Consider the following 17604-nt stretch of genomic DNA (forward strand, 5'->3'; position numbering starts at 1 on the left):
TCTGCCAGGCTCTGTCCGTGCAGGGGCTTGCCGAAAAACATGGTAGAAGCTGCACAAATGATCGTTTATTTATGAAAATCGAACTTGCTGGATGGCGCGAACTGCGCCTACTAACAGCATTTGCTCATATGCAACCCAACAACAATGAAAAACCACAGACGACAAATTCCCACACAGTGAGCACTGACACTACCTATGCTGCAACATAAGCATCCAGGTAGTGTTTTAGTGTTTTCTATATTAATAATATTATCTGGCGTTTAACGTCCCAAAACCGTGATATGATTATGAGAGACGCCGTAGTGGAGGGCTCCGGAAATTTGGACAACCTGGGGTTCTTTAACGTGCATCTAAAGCTAAGTACACGGGCCTCAAACATTATCGCCTCCATCGAAAATGCAGCCGCCGCGGCCGGGATTCGATCCCGCAACCTTCGGGTCAGCAGTCGAGCGCCATAACCACTATATTACCGTAGCGGGGCTGTTTTAATGTTTTCTGATCGCACGTCCAAGCGTAAGTCTTAATTAAAAATCATTTTTTTTTTTCATATGAAGAAGAAAGCACAACATTTTACGTGCAGTTTTAGCACGAAACGAATCTTTAATATAGACAAAACTGTGCTAGCCAGGCCCTGAAGGGGTCATCGCTTTCAAGGGGCCCTCCATCACTTGATATATTCCGCTGTTCAAGGTTTTCAGTATTGGACACACAGGTACAAAGCGTAGCGGAAGTGACGTCGATTGAAACAGCCACTCACTCGTCAATGCCGGTGTCAAGGTAGGTGAACAGCCGGTGGAAATAGGCCTTCGAGTTGACGGCGATTAACGACTCCTTGGTGTACACGTGGGACTGCTCGAATAGGGTAGCGAGAAACGAAGTAAGGTTGATCTGAAACAAGATGCAATATAAAACACATTTGCCCAACAGCAGGACTTGTCACGTTAGTGCATTCGACATCCGGTGCTCAATAACGCAATGCCAAAACATATACCCGTTATATGATGCACAGTAAAAGTCTAATAATTCATTTGTGTATCCGAATAGCGGTTCAGTACGACGTTTGTCGCAGAAACGCTCTAGCGAAGTTGGGAACGCTGCGCATAAGCCGAGAATCAATTTTTCACTTCCTTTCTGCACACATGTACAGATTCCTCGAGGGAACTATAATCGTAATATGTGGCTGCGCGTTGAACACCAGCTGGAAAATATTTATCATGGTTTTTTCTGCACACTCAAAAAGCAACTTCGGTCAAAAAAATTTAGAAAATATACAGTTTTGTCGTCATCTGTTCTGTTGCAATCAATCTCTAATTGCGAAAATAAAGAAAGAGCTCCAAATTCAAATAAAATGAAGCGCTTTACTTCAGATTGTTTAAATGAAGTAAAAACTGCTGTCGATGAATCGTCTCGGCCACTTAAAAAGCTTCACCAACCGAGAACAGCAGAATCGACAACGCGTGCTGCTCTATATGTAGTTTTAAATCAATAATTCTACACTTTGCACCATGGAAGTGTTTTTTTAAGAACACTTCGTCTCGTCTAATTATCTAGCCAGAGCATCGATCATTCGGCAAGAATAGTTTTCTTTGACGAAGTTAGACCGCAAGATTTTTGATAGACTGAGCAAGAAACAAGGTGTGCTAGGTGGTAGTTCGCGCTCAAGGTCTTCGCCCTCCGTTCCTTTATGCTATTTGATTACTTATCAGTGTCGGCTTAGGACAGTCTTATGAATGAATTCTCGATACAAAACTGGCACGCACCTTCTCGTACATGGCGAATTCGGCGCCGCTGACCAAGGTGTGCTCGGGTACAGGAGGCCTGTACGCTGCCATCTGGAACAACAATTTATGCATAGAATTTTTGTTGCAAGACGATTAGCTTTCTATGGATTTCTAGTGCGCGTCAACGCCTTAAAAAATTCGATGATTGACCGAAGCCACCTTTCTTATTCAGCGACTATTGCTTCGTCAACACTTAAAACTAAACCGAATGACCCGCGCACACACATCAGTTGCGCAGGAAGAAATTTATTTCGGTCGAAGCACTTCCTTTAAGTGGAGGCCAGGCAGGCAAGTGTGGTTGATAGCCATTTTGTACTCGGCTTTCCATCACAAGAAAAAAAAAAAACTTCCGGAGGTGCACGTGCCCTGCGTGCCACACCCTGGTTACGTCAATGGCACGCACCAGCGGCTTGAAATTGTGGCAGGATAATTCTTTTTAATATTCACATGGATGACATTAACGAGATTTCCTTCGTGTTGCGGCACACATTTGTGTTCAAGAAGGAATCATGCAGTAAGGAAACGGAACACAAAAGTTGCTCTCAAGAGGCTGTAGTGGTTAAGCGCAATGGCCAAGCACGAATGCGTTCATAATACAAGATGTTCAAGCGGATAGCTACCTCTAGCAGAGTAATACGTGAAGTGCTTATCCAAACATCACCGGTAACTGTTGCTTAAAAATGAGATCGGAGTTCCATTTTATACTGCTCACGACTGTACGTCAAGACATTACGACTACGTTTTGGCCACGATGACGAGACGCACCACGGTAGGCTGTGGACATCCTTTGTAGTGCTGCTTGTTAGTCTGGCCTGTATTTGGTTGCTCTATACCACGCGCCATTCCTTGCCGCTTTCACAATCCAAAATGTACCAACCGACGTGAAGTCTTTGAGCCACAGCACAATCTTTAGAAGAACAGTGGCTTGGGCTAGTTTCTTTTTTCTATTAGTACCTTATGGCCCACTAGCAGCATTACATTGTGGGAGCGGGGCATAGCGGAATAGAATTTTCCCGAAAAGAGATCACTGTAGCTGGTTAATGCAATGCTTTGGTTCAGCATGTCGTGACACATTGCAACAACGCAAAATTTATTGCAAGTTTGTACTACTAACACATCAAAATACCGTACGTGAATAAGGGCCCTGAGAATTCAAATGTATTACTGAAAGTGACAGGAGTCCAGATTAGTTGGGTTTCCTGTTTTGAAAAAAGACAAGAGAATCGGACACGACGAAGACGCCTCTGTGTATGTGAACGACCAGTCATTTCACCATAAATAGACGGCGACTGCCTTTTGTCTGTATTCCTACCATGAGCAGTTCCTTGGAGATCTTGAGCACATCCTGGTACTGCTGCATGGTCAGATGCTGAATGGACGGAAGGAGCGAGGCGGACTTCTTAAGCACCCAGTGGTAGGTCTCCGCACTCAGCAGGTCAGCCTCGTGCCATCTTCGCAGCCTCTGCTTGAGCTGCAACGAAGCAACAACAGCCAGAAGGATTACTTCGCAGTGCAGATTTCTTCGCAGTGCAGATTTCTACCATGCTCACAAAAGCGTCTTCCACCTAATCAAGACATTTCCCAAGCTCGTACAAGACGGAAACTTCCTTTGCAAGTGTCATCGCGCAAGGGCATGGAGTGCACAGCACAAAAGTGCACAAACAGCTGGAAGAACAAACATCGAATATACTTGCTTCCTTTCCTATGCCTGCCTTGTGCGGTCCAACACCATGTTTCAGCACAAGGAACACCTTGTCTTATTTCCTTCAACATTGTTCGACTTGTAGAAGCACAGCGACTGTCCTGTGTTTTTTTACTATTCCTTAACCACTATCAATACACTCTGTGCTGGTTAATGCTGCGTGGAAATTTTGTATTTGATTATTGCCTTGGCAATTTTATACCCCTACCACAGAGCGCGTATGCATATTTTATATCGCATCAAAGTATGAAGCCTTAGAGAGTCTACAATAATTGCGAAAGCTCTGAAGGACATATTCGTACCGCTTCGCTTATATTTCAAGGCAGATCCACCTGTTCAATCAAAGAGCGAGTACTGTGCGACACGGTGCACTTAAAACCATGTACTGAACTGAGCTTGTGGAGAGGGGGTGGCCTACAGAAAGCTTCAAGGAAATTGGTCATCTATATTCATGAGCTAGTTCCTGTCACCGCAAAAGTACTGTTCATTTATGCCAGGTAAGCAAGCTCGCCGATACATTTTTAAGAGCGAAATTAATGAGAAATTAGTTATTGCATATGATGCCAAGATACTGCGGAACAACTTCAAAAAGGGAGTGAGAGAAACATAAATATAGAAGAGTGTCAACAGCGCGAATGATTACAAGTGAGGAAGATCGTATCAGTAGCAAGCGGCGCTCGCAGTAAATTCGTCGAGGCGTCGCACTCTGATTCATAGTGCTACGCGTTCTCAGCAGTCAGGAAAATTAAGAAACATTTGCGCTCATCATGAAGGCTTCGAATACCAGCCCGTGTGTGAAGCCGTTTGAAACATCTCCGAGCACATAGCTTCGCTTCCCAGGCGATGGTATACTCTCTTTGCTATTCAGTTTGCGCTGTCGGAAGTACAATTCCAGATGGCACTGGCGTTTACGCTTTAACGTTACTATACGACCATCAGTCGTATGCAACGTCACCTGCGTGCTTTACTTTCATCTCACTGCGTGTGTTTGATATATTATTCGGTGCCTGTGGAATTGATATGCAACGCACAAACAAAATGTAAACCTCGTGTGGGTAAGTTTTCTACGTCCAGCTAACACAATTATTGTCATGTTTAAACAACAGGTGATAGTGGCTCCAACTCTAGGTCGAAAACACGAGTCCCGCACGCTTGGACCGACGTTGTCAAAGCCCAGCTGTTCGAATTTGTTTCACCGTGTATTGTTTCTTATGAAACTTGAACCCATCGCTTACTTTCGAAGAACTAGGTGTCACTTGCTATATACGTAATAAATAATGCGCTTTAAAAGCTGCTAGTTCTTGGCATGCAAGCGGATTTTAAGAAAATAAACTTCATGGCATACTGTGAAATCCACTAAGATTTTTGAAACTGTTGCAACATGTGCAATTTCGATATAGCATGATGGCTCATACTGCTGTCACAGTCCTCAAGCGCTCCAATTGTTCGAGGAGGGCAGATTCGAGAGGTTTGTGGCTCTATTGTCTATAATAGTGAAATTACTCTCAGTGCTAGTATTATTATATTATTACCACGATGGTGTGATGCCTTTTCTTCCTTCTGTTGGCAGGCAGCACTGTAACGGCAAAAATTGGGAACAGGCCGAGCTCCCTGGCCATAGTGGCCAGCACGAAGTGGACGCTGCTGGACCGTAGAGGACGAGAGGTGTACGGAAAGAGGCCCAGTCCGAAACGTCGCATCACCGCCTCGAAATGCTCCGGCTCGCTCTGCAACCTGGTCGCTGCATGGCGTTCAATTGACGAGCGAAGGAACCGAAAACGAAATCAGTTTGCCTCGAAAATCCGCCAGGCCGCGATCAGTGATCAGGCAATTGACGCATCTGACACTCAATGAATAAGTGGTCAACCGATCAATCAACGCACAGAGCAGGTCTGAAATGCAAGCAACCTGTTCCACATATTCTGTAAACATTCACTCACTAAGTTATACAGGCGAGTCCACCGCAAAGGCATTCAGTGTTTAGCAGAGATTTCAACCGCCTTGGATGCCTTCTCGAACAACGCTGGTTGCAAACGCTTCCATGACGCCAACTTCACTCCACTAAATGTGTTTGAGCCTAATCTGTAACTATTTTTCAAGCAGTTCGTAAACTTTTTTTTCGGTAGCGAAACATATAAAAAAAACAGTGTCTCGATCAGTTCACTCGCAAACAGTGGAGATAATATGGGTAGCAGTACAGTAAGCGTTTCATCAGGAGTCTACATTCTGGGAATTCCGGTGGGAGCGTTAACTATCAATGGTGTAATGCACGTAGGTAGGCGATTTGTTTTTTGTTGTTTCTGTATTACATAAGTTTTCTCTTTAATGAAACATTCTTGAATCTAGCTGTTAAATAAGCCTGCCCTGTCTGTCCATCTTATGGTGTAGCGATCATCAAGAGGTCTCAGTACCATCGACGAATAATAACAAGTGCGTGGCATACATGACATATGGGCGTAAGCGCCCCCACTATGGCGACATACGTCGAATTCCACTTGAAAACGAGGCCAGCCGCTTGCATTTTTTAGATAAACAAGGATAAAATAACTAGCATTGGCAGTGCGCGATTATTGCTCATTTCTTTCTTTTTTTTTTGACAAGCCATCTACCAGCATTGTCAAGCAATTAAATCAAGTAAAAAGTGATAATACCTGAAGAGGTGCAGTTCTCAACGAACATCAGCGTTTTGACCAAGGCCGACGAGGCATCGAGCTTTTCGTTGTTTATCAGGTTGAGCAGCCCGTCTAAACAAACAAACAAGAAAGACAAAGAAAAGGTATGAGAAGTGACTTTGATAACAAATTGACGACAACTCGTTTGTAGAACGAAGCCCCAAGGAAATCCATACGAATTTCTCAGAAATAAAGCGTCTTAGTTGTCGAAAATTCGTCCTGGTCCGGGGATCAAACTCGGGACTAACGCCTTTCCGGGGCAGTCGCTCTACTAATTGCGCTAACCAGGAAGCTAGCAATTGACATCGCAAGGGCGAATTTATCCGGTATTCGAAGCACATGGACACATATTAGTGCGAGTCAGTTCAGCGGAATCCCGCAAGGTGGCGGAAGGGCGAAAAACGCGGTCGCTGCGGGATTCCGCAGAACCGATTTGTAATGCATATCGGATTTGCACCAGTAGCCCAGGCGGTGAATCACCGCGTGGGCTACGGGTGGCGCTGACTAACACTCCCAGGTATAAATCACACATAAGTACCCTGCAATAAAGTGGACGGGGTGCACCCTCCGTTGCAGCTGAAGTGGTAGAAAATCGGACGCATATTTCGCCGGTTTTGGGTTTGGATCCCACCGACGGAAAAGGTGATTTTTCGTCCACTTTAATTTCTTTCAATTGGAGTCAGAATAACAACCTCCCCTATGCTTTTCTTGCCTTAATTGTCTGTCGGTTTCATTAGCACGAATACCTGACACACTACTGCAACTCTCTTCTCGAACGGAGTCTCACTTCAGCGACCGCGTTCACGCACCTTTGGTGTATCGCTGCAGCGTATCGTATACGTGCTGTACGCTGGAGAAGCGGAACGGCAGTTCCTGAGTCTCATGCTCGAACCAGCGGTCCGAGCACACGAAGCGGTAGAAGTCGTCGCACTGTCCGACGCTCAGGTTCAGCCGAGATACGAGGTAGCCGGCTGCGTAGCGGTGAAATAGTGAACTCGGCGTCCAAGAGCTAAGAAGTACCACGATTATTTATTTGTTTTGCGAGAGTTGACAGATGACGAAGATGCACAAGTGATGATGATATGTAAAGAGGAGGAAGAGTCATTCACTTTTCGAGCTCACAGTTTATTTATTCATTTATTAAGACGAAATCTTCTATTGGCTATGTTGGCGATTCCGTTCGCGAAACTTGCCCGAGACGTTGCGAGACCTTAAGATCCCGTCACGTTTCGAAAAAGTCTCGCAAGGTCTCGCCAAAACCCCTCGGACGTTCTCCGAGCGATGACGTGAGATCATGACGCCACAGAGTGCCAAAATTTGTGACGTATCGTGACGTCGCCACAAGACATGTGTGCTTGGTGAAAGCTGGGTGCATCACCGAGGCAGTGCAAAACGATGGCAGGCACAGAAATGTTTGCAATGCCTCCGCTCCATGAGGCAGCGCAGAACCACGTTCGGTGTGGAATGGTTTGGGGGGGGGGGGGGGGGGGGATCTATTAATATACGATCAACTGTGAAGAACAAGAAGATGACTGTCGCCTGCGAGTCGTCTTATGCGAATAGAGGCCATGTGCCCTGATTTATTTGTGTATTTTTTATCTATTTGTTTTACGTTCCCTCGAGCACCTGGGCTCTGTAGGCTGGAATTGGGAACAAATATTCATAAGGCATTACGGACATTTGAGCTGCAGGTGACTACTAAACAACTTCCAAGGTTGTCGAAAACAGTATGCAAAATTATCTTGAGTCATGACTCATCAGAATTGGGACAAAATATGCTCTCATGTGTAAGTTAGAAAACAAACAAAATATTGTTGTGTATTGTTAATAGTAAAACCAAAGTGAAGTCACAGCCCTAATCTGTATGCTCCGTAACTTGTGTCAAGGGATTAGGTTCTACGATGGCAATGTTTCTTGCACATTGACAATTTGATGACTCTTCGAATCTTAAGCTCACTCTAGGTTGATGGACTTGGGTACCAAATTGAGAGTTTTTTTCTGCACGCCCTCGCACCCGGTGACGCGCAGTCGCGCAATTTACAATGCGAATTGAAACATAACATAAATTTTCTCTTCTAGAGACGAAACTCTACAAGCCAACTTAACCGACACGGGGTTCTTGAATGAACGCTGTTTTATAACTGAGGCTGGAATCGCTGTGTGACATAGCGTGAAAAATCACCTTCCGGCAGGCACAACTGGTTGGTGCAGTTGTCATTGCCCGCGATGCTGACACCGCGGCCATCTCTTGCTCCTGTTGAACAGAAAAAGTTGTCCATTGAGTTTAATGTGTACACTGAGTAATGTGTACTCGTCTGGCTCTTCCTTCATTACATTATTCACCCGGTCCTACGTAAAATGCTATCTATATACATTAAACCACGCCTCTTGGTCCTCTTTCCTGAATATAAGTGACATTTTACCCCGGACTTTGTAACAGTACTACGAGCTTGCCATAAAATATTTGAGCTTACCGTAAACGAGGCTTAGCACAGCGGCGAAGGACACGACTAAACAACCGAAGTGCGAACACGTCTAATGTGCACATTTCTTAGCTTTAATTTTTGTAGCATAATGACCCTTCCCCTTTCCATCCTTCCTCCGTGTATTCCACATTCAGGATTGAGACGGCGGCCAATCATGCGAATGAGGAATGCGCACGTTGTTGCAGTACATGATGCCAGACCGCAAATATTAATGACATTTCGGATTTTACGTGCAAAACCTTGATATGATTATGAGGCACGCCGTAGTGGAGCTATCCGGTAATTTTGATTGATCACCTGGTATTCTTCAACGTGCACTGACATCAGGCTGCACACGGGCCTGTAGCATTTTGGCTCCATTGAAATAAGACCGCCGCGGGCGAGATTGAACCCGCGACTATCGGATAGCCATCCGAGTACCATAACCACTGTACCACCGAGGTGGACTGCCAGGCAGCAAAATCAACTAGCTGGGGGTGCCTTATAAACGCTACACCTGAGTGCTCTCAGTCACAAAAGAGCCATGCCGAAAAAGAAAACAAAAGGCGCTGGCCGATCTGAAAACCTCCGCACCATGGGAAGCGCCGAAGAAGCCATGAAAGTTCGCAAGAAGGAAAGCAACAAACAAATGCATAGAAAGGAACACAGTGCCTACAAAAGATACAGTGGCGAATTGTGTGGTCAATGTGAGAGAGTACAACGACCATGAAGTTCTTTTTACCTTTGAAGTCCGTTCTACAAGTCGCAGAGGGCTACCCCGTCCGACTCACGTTTAAGAGCAAAATTCCAATGTTATAGCTCACCTGTAAGTAACGTTTCTTGTGTCAAATTGTTGGCAAAGAAATCAGTGGTCGCGCCTCCTACAAAAGCAAAAATAAAAAAAATAGAAAGGAGCGTCCATATAAATGGGCCGTGCAACATTTTTTCAATAAACATGGATGTCCTGACTAGCGGAGTTTTATGATCTCACGAATCCATTGCCGCAAATTTTTTTAATCCGTCAAATACGAGCGGATTTACACGATTAGTCGCACGATTTAATAGCTTTTTCTCTCCTTTCGTGCTGATAAGTGAACTGGAAGCTACACAGCGGGCGATGACACGACAAAGGGGCAAGATGCTAGGTCGGCGCGCGTCATGAACTTTAGCATGTTCTCGCGTTCATCCAATCAGTCGATGGCCGTATCCCTCCGTTAAAGTTGTCGGGCCCCTCTATGGCGTACTCTGCCTAGAAAAAAACGAGCAATTTATAGCTGCCTTTGAAATGTAATTGTAAATTCTCTGCCACCTTGCCTTCCATTTTCAGTGGGACACCGAAGTCCGATCAGCAGCATTCTCTGATCATGTTCAAAAAGCTCTGCAGGGCCCTGTTAAGCGGAATAAATCTGGTGAGTACCGCCTGCTGAATAGAGTCTCGTTTGCATGAAAGTGCATGCTGCAATAATTGAAGTTATTGCCATCAATTTTCAAGTATTTATTCAGTGTTTGGTAACCATTTGAGATATACCGAACACACAGGCGTGGTACAATCTACCGGACTCATTTTAATACACGTCAGTAAAATATACATGGATCAATATAAGCGATACGGTTCACCGACTTTTATTGTGGAGAACGTACCTCGGTTCACCTTCCGCAGAGAGTGGCCAGCATCTGCAAAGAAAAAAAAAAACGCAGTAATTTTAACAGCGACTCATGCAACCAACTCTGGGAAGAGTTGCCGCATGCGCAAGGGGTGGAATGACGCCCTGAAAAACAACACTACGGCCAGATAATCTAACCTGCATCACCGTTGATATGTGCGTTTTAATGGCGCAAGGGCCATGCTTGGCCAAAGAGCGCCATGAAAAATGATTAACAATGGTCCGTGTACTACGGTGGCATGTAAGGCATATGTGAGCTATGATAATGTTACGAGGCTGTATAAAGGCCTAAAATTCCGCGCCCTAGGGCGAGTAAAACATATAGGTGTTAAAATTATGAGAGTGACGTGACGTGCGCAGCGAGGATCAATGACAAGTGGTCGTGATTATGAAACTATAGAGAGATGGAAACAGCACGATTCCCTCGTCAACGGCCCTTAGATCCAAGAGCCGTGAGGCAGGTGCTTTTCTAATGCGGCTGCCGCAGCAGCAAGCTCTCAACCTCAAGCAGCAGCGTAAAAGAAAGCGCAGTCACACGGAACTAACGTTCATAGATACTCTACTGCATGGAGAAGCTTTGACTAAGCGAATTCAGGTATAGTAATGCAAGCTTGCAGGTTTTCTTGCAGAAATTAAAGACGTACAGTAGCCTGATGAACATCGTGATAGCCCAGCGCCAGCCGGTTTAGTTTTCGGGTTCAAAGAAGCCAATTTCTCTCAGACAGAAAGAAAAAAGATAACAAAACTCTACTGGCCTAGGAACACAGAGCTACGTGGGTGTAATAATAACAATAATATCTGGGGTTTAACGTCCCAAAACCACGATAGGATCATGAGAGACGCCGTAGTGGAGGGCTTCGGAAATTTCGACCACCTGGGGCTCTTCAACGTGCACCTAAATCTAAGTACACGGGCGTCAAACAGTTTCGCCTCCACCGAAAATGCAGCCGCCGCGGCCGGGATTCGATTACGCAGCTACCTGGGTGTAGAACAAAGAGCTGTGACAAAACCTCAAACAGATGAAATCACGGCTGTGCTCACCTAAAGGAGCATTGCCCACCCCCGAGTCTTGAAGTGTATGAGCGCGTTGTGTTTAAAAGGTCCTGAACTGCCAGCAAATGCCAATAGATTGTAACGAAATTGTCCTGTCAATCTAATGGTCTTATAGACAAGATGGTCCTACCTGAAAGAAGCTTGTTAGCAGCAGTGGTGTTGAGCAACCAAAGCACTACTTACGTCACGCGAACAGTCCCTACCGTGCTTCATCATGACAAGACAAAGAAAAAGGAAAGATAGGTGATCATATGGAACCGAGCTATAGTATGCTTTGCTACACAATTTTTCCTGCTTCTGCATTAAAGTTCTTCTGCACCAAACAACTCAAACCGCAGTGACAGAGTCTCGTAAAGTATTGTGGCTATGTGCATGCAACGCCAAGGTGTATTTCCAGTAGCGAGATGAGCTTGAAACGGATGGCGAAGGTTCCGTACTCGACGCGTGATTTGGCTGCCGCCACCCCAGCTGCACTCGCAGATGTCACGCGGCACGTCCATTTAATAAAAAAAAGAGACGGCGAAGGTGCGACGCCACGTTTTTTCAAACTACAGCGTTGTCGCCACAGCGCTATACATTTTGTAACAAATGGATGTCGTGGGCAACGGTGCTACGCAAATTGTATCTACATCGGCGCTTTGGGAGCGGCAGTGGCTATGGATACGAAACGAAGGCACGTGTTTCGTGAAGCGCATCAACATCCGGCGGTGTGTTTCTAGCGTGTCTCATTTATAAAATGTGTCAAGCAAAAGTGATATATTACGCAGTGAAATTTCCTTCGGAGATACTCAATTTGTTTATCGCTCTATAGGGAAACCCTAAATAAATGTTTACGCACGTTTGATGTCGATGGAAGTGTGCGATATTTCATTCGACAACCTCGATAGCAATGAAGGAAGAAAGCTGCTTCGTTTGAAATGGAAGCGAAAACTCCCACCACGAAACCATGAATACAAGATATTTACGTTTCATTTTAAATTGTAGAGACCTTCCATAGAACCATTTTTGTAAGAGAGTATGAAACTCCTTAGAAGACGCCGTTCAAGTGTGTGGCGCAGATCCGCGCTGGAACGAATGGAAAACATCCATCAGATATTTTATTTAGAAGCATGGCAGTCAGAGCGCTATTCCAAACATTTTGGTCAAAGGACTGTTTAAAAAAAAACAAAAAAACGCCCACTACTCATTACAGAATCCTTAAAATACGAGATAAATATGACGTTAAGCTTGAGCCTACCATTTATTGAAAATGTCTTAAACTATTGTTTTTGGTAACTAAAGGAGACTGTCTCCTAGGAAGCTATGTTATAGGAAACTTATGACAAAGACACTAGGAACGAAACGACACGCCACAGGCGCCTAATTCAATTGAGAGTTTCTTGCAGGAATCCCGTAAATATAAAGGTACATCGATGCTTAGGAAAGGGAAACAAACAACTTATCTTGCCAGGCCAATCCATCACACAGCTATTTCTATCCTGCCCAATGTTTCCGTAAGAACTAGTGCGATTTAGTTGTCTTGTAGGAAGCATATTTCAGATGACGTCTTTACTTTGGGTTGATTTCGCTGCGCGCGATTAAAAGTTTCCAATGTAACGTCTGAAAATAGAGGCTCATTTATTTTTCAAACAAGGAGTGCGACACATTCGAACACCGCCAACAAGCTTCGGCCTCGTAAACTTGTCAGAACAAGTGTCAGCGAAGTCTGTCAGAGATATTCCTGTTCGGTTCTTTCAGGTTTAAGGAACACAAACTCACTTTGCAAACTGTGCAAGCAAATGTGTGAGTTTATACCACCGCGATTTCCAACAATCAAATCAAAAATTCATAGAGCGCCAAACAATCCATATAGAGAGCGGCCTGTGACACCAAGCTAATGAGGCCAACTCTAGTAGTAGAAAGAGATAAGCTTAGATCGTATTGCGCATGCATGACACAAAATCTATAACGATGTGTACAAATGACGCAGAAAATGTCCTGCCCATGCTTATGGGGCGCCGATGTATTCGCACGTATGAAGAAGCACACATTCCGCTGCAACCAGTGAAGTATGAAGACAATCCATGCAACTGCACTCTCTGCCTGTCGATTCACTGGCGCATTTCAGGTCACTGAAAACGGTGGGGGATGATGATGATGCTAATGATGATGATGATTAGTGGAGCCATGTGTGGCCAAAGAGCGCCATGTCTTGTATGTGATGTTATCGATCACCAATGATTACGATGACAGGGTGTATTATGGCTGTACAGAGGCCTGAAATCACGCGCTATAAAGAAGCGTAAAAGGTTTGTATAGGGCATAAAATTATGGTAGTAATACGTAATGTGATACGTGATGTGTGGAAGGAATTACAAGTGAGCATGATCTCTACGAATGAGACATGGGAAAATACACGAATGCCTCCTCAAGTCCTTTGAGGCCAAAGGCAGGGGTTTCTCTCGAGTAGCTACCGCAGTGGCGGTTCCTGTATCATATGTTCCACGGTGCGAGATCACGTTGACTGTGGCAAATAAAACACTTCCATGTGTATGTGTGTGCAGACACACGCACGCGCACATTATGTATACACTGAGTTGTCTACATGCTTAATGTTTTAGTCATTTAGTGTACTCACGTAATCGCCCCGGCATCTAAAAACTGCGACGTTGCTAGTATCGGAAAGACAGCGACTGCACATATTTTGTGTTCCCTCGAGGCAGAAATACTGTTACAATCATAAGAAGCGCAGTCACGACGTTCTTAGTAAGTAACACCAGGGAAAGATTACAACGGATGCATTGGCGCCATCAGTGCTCTTTTCCAACTTCCTTGAAAGTAACGGTTTAAATGGTAAGCTTTGTTTCGCATTGTAAACGCTGAATGCCCCGATAGCCTTTAGTCAGGCTACTCCCAGCAAAGTAGTAGACAGCATTGAAAGAAGGAGCAACATAGAGTGAAACACGACATGCGTCATCCACTAAGGATGCGGAATCATCATTGAAAAGCTGGCTTCGTTGCAGCCCCGTAATGACAAAATTGAGGCTGTCCGAAACGCGCAACAGCTTCCTTACCGTGCCGAAACAGAATAGGCTTTGATCCAGAGCGATCATACGTTCTAGAAAGGCGTTGTAATGTTTAAAGAAAAAAATACTTCTTCCCTTATTCCTTTCGTTGCGACGTAGACACATTGCAACGGTCTTGCTGCCTCTTATCATAGTTTTGTCGTGTCCAACAAAACAGTAACTGCCAGAATTGTCAGCAAGAATTAGTCTTCGAGAACGTAGAATACCAGCGCGCCACGTTTTTATTGACGACATTTAATGACAAGCATGAAAGACGGACAACTTTGCGTCCACGGAATAACATAGTACCAGTAAACTAACTGGTCAAGATTGTTACCTCGAAGATTCATACATTTCAGATGTCCACTGACACATCGTTTGTGGTCTTATAAGACATCTAGTTCGATTGGCTTAATTGTAAAACATTGATTGAGACGTACGGCTCTGAAGCACCAAGTATAATTCAGTACATAAGAGAGACCCTTTTCACGTTACTGCTGGCATAAAGAGTCTTTCTCTGGTATCCATATTTGAAGGTATTTTTATTTTACATTTTATTTACATCATACTGCAGGCCATGTGGCCCAAGCAGGAGGGGCAAGGTACAACATAAATACACGTACAGGGCACAATTGAATATCTGAAATGAAGGAAGGTAAACAAACAGATCTAAATTGAAAATGTTCTTTAGGAGATAGCATGTAATTCTGAATTCATTCAGGTGAGTCCAGGTGATGAAAAAGGTATCAGGTTCTATTCCTCAATAGTTGGGGGCAAAAAGAAAATTTCAACAGGTTAGTCCTGGCAACATAAGGGGAGAGTGTGAGGGAGTGGGAAGGACGGGTTTTCCTGGTTTCAGAAACGGTTACGTAAGGTCTGGGATCTAAATCAAATTCATTATTTAATAAGCAGTGAAGGAACTTCAGACGTGATATTTTTCACCTTATTTGAAGTGTTTGAAAACCGTTTGAACGTAAAAGTTCGGTTATAGATTCATCTCGAGCGTATTTAGAAAAGATGAAACGCATGGTTCGTCTCTGTATCCTTTCCAGAGCATTAATGCATCATTAGCTTATTGCATCATTATATTGCATCATTAGCTTCTAGCATCATAGCATCATTAGCTTCTTGTGCTGTTGGAGGCATACTGAATCTAAACTTGCCTTAACAGTGAGAGCTCACCCGGTGAGCAGAAGAGCAGAATGATCGGACGTTGAGCCTTGATTGAAACGCTGCGAAAAAGAGGGCCTTAGCAGTCATCGCTGTTTCAAATAATATGACTCGGCTGGCCCTTTCACTTCGAAAGGTGGCTGCAGCTTTCATGTTGAACACCATTTGCCAAGAAGACCAGTGGGCCGCGTACGTTCTTAGTGGTATTATGCACAGTGTAGCTTAAGCAGGCCCCTTAAATTAAATTCCTTTTCTCCGTCGCTTTGGGTGCCCTATTAGCGTTACGCCTGACGTAATGGACATCGCACATAAAAAAACAAAGACGAAAAACACATCAGCACGCGTAAGAAACAAAGAGGAAACGGACACAACAATATACAGAGACGTAAGCGCTGTGTATCTGTATGTCCGTTTCATTCTTGTTTTTGATGTGTGCGGTCATAATTTCCCACGAGCCAACTAGCCCACCAGTACGTCTGAAGTAACGAACCTACCTTTACATTGCGTATTTCAACATTACTTTCGCAGTTCATGTGGCCTAGCTTGACGCTCAAAAATATAACACTTCCCTGTTGCTTCAGGCTATCTGTAAGACTGCTATTGAGGACAAAGGCGAGAAGAGACTATCTTACGCATTAGAAAACGCGAGTCCTTGTAGGCCATCAGGAGCACCGCGCAAACTCCTATGACCCCGATCACCACCGAGGAGATGAGCACGCAGGCCTTGGCACAGGTGCCTCGACTACTGCGGAGACGACGTTGATAGCAACACGTAAATGTGTGCAAGTTTCGAGTGCGGCAACTCGTAAACTCTTCTGTTTCTGAAGTAAGGAAGATAACGACAACATGAGACATCAAAGTGATCATGTTCCCTTCAACACCCCACGCAGTGCAGGCTGATTTTTAAGGCGACCCATGCTTAAAATCTTGTGAAAGTGCAATCACACCACGGGGACAGAAGAGAGAACAGGGCGCTCCGTTTCTCACTCTTCAAGGCATCTTATACTCGGACCGTTTGAACCCTGTAATTAAGTTTCAGTAAATTATTTTTTCAAAGGATTCTTGTCTTGGTTGTGGCATTGTCCGCCGGCGCGGCACGCCACCGTGGGGAGCTATCTAAGAGGTTTGCCAGAAGTCGGGACGAGGATGAATTAAAGCAGAATTGAAGGTAACACCAATGCTTGATTTGGTAACTCGGCTATGCTCCTGAAATTTCGTTGATCCGAATTGCCTCCATAATGACTTTGTATAGCAGATCCTGCGGTGTTTATACGGCAAGTCTGAACGTCCTCAGAAAGGATGATTGGCGCGCTGGACACGTTGTGACCATCGGCACCACAAGCTCCGCGGTAATCGCCCTATACACAGCCAAACTAATGTACAGTGAAAGTATGGAGTATGCCACATGGTCTTGACAAAGACTACATACGTATATGAAATTTATCTGCGTGGGACTGATTACGCTTTCGTGACACAGGATCAGTTCGAATCTGTCAAGTTCCGACTTTAATTTTAATATCAAGACTTACTTTGCATTTGAGCTCGGGCGGACGTGCACATCCATGGTCTAGCTTCTTCTTCTTCTACTTCGATTATGCAGACTGAAACGACCGCTGGGAAAAGCCGTGGTCTGATGACAATGATGATAAACACATTGCGGCAAGTACCCACACGGGGAAGATGTTAAGAAGCGACAGGAGGAGGAGGAAGAATAAACGTTTATTGCACGAACAGATATCGCGGGGCTAGTCCCGCGTCTACCCTAGGTGAGAGGTCTCCTCATTCCAGGAACCCTCTGGCCTTCGCTGCCTCCTTGGCCCTGGCAACGAGACGTCGTTGTTGGTCCAGGTCCTCCGAGGCGAGCTTGGCCTCACACGTTTCGAGAAGGTCCTCGTTTTCTTGAGCGGCGTTACAGGCATTCGGCGAAGGCGTTGTGTCTGTCTGTATATTGCACGGGCACGCGATGATCATGTGGGCCAAGGTGTCAGGCACGCCGTAAATTGGGCAGAGGTAGTCGTGCACCGTTGGGTACACTCTGTGCATCAGTATACCG

General features: G+C 44.9%; 1 protein-coding gene across 1 annotated transcript; it reads right to left on the bottom strand.

Moving 5' to 3' along the window:
- Positions 1 to 753: 753 nt before the first annotated feature.
- On the bottom strand, positions 754 to 17115 carry LOC119403111 (uncharacterized). Its single transcript, XM_049418176.1, has 11 exons — positions 17081 to 17115; positions 16184 to 16296; positions 10262 to 10294; positions 9445 to 9501; positions 8338 to 8409; positions 6965 to 7126; positions 6135 to 6227; positions 5016 to 5224; positions 3094 to 3252; positions 1761 to 1832; positions 754 to 888 (listed from the first exon to the last, which is right to left on the bottom strand). The coding sequence occupies exons 1-11, from the start codon at positions 17113 to 17115 to the stop codon at positions 754 to 756; spliced, it is 1140 nt and encodes a 379-aa protein (XP_049274133.1).
- Between the last annotated feature and the right edge of the window lie 489 nt (positions 17116 to 17604).

This window comes from Rhipicephalus sanguineus, chromosome 8, assembly GCF_013339695.2.
Source record: "Rhipicephalus sanguineus isolate Rsan-2018 chromosome 8, BIME_Rsan_1.4, whole genome shotgun sequence".
Lineage (NCBI taxonomy): Eukaryota > Metazoa > Arthropoda > Arachnida > Ixodida > Ixodidae > Rhipicephalus > Rhipicephalus sanguineus.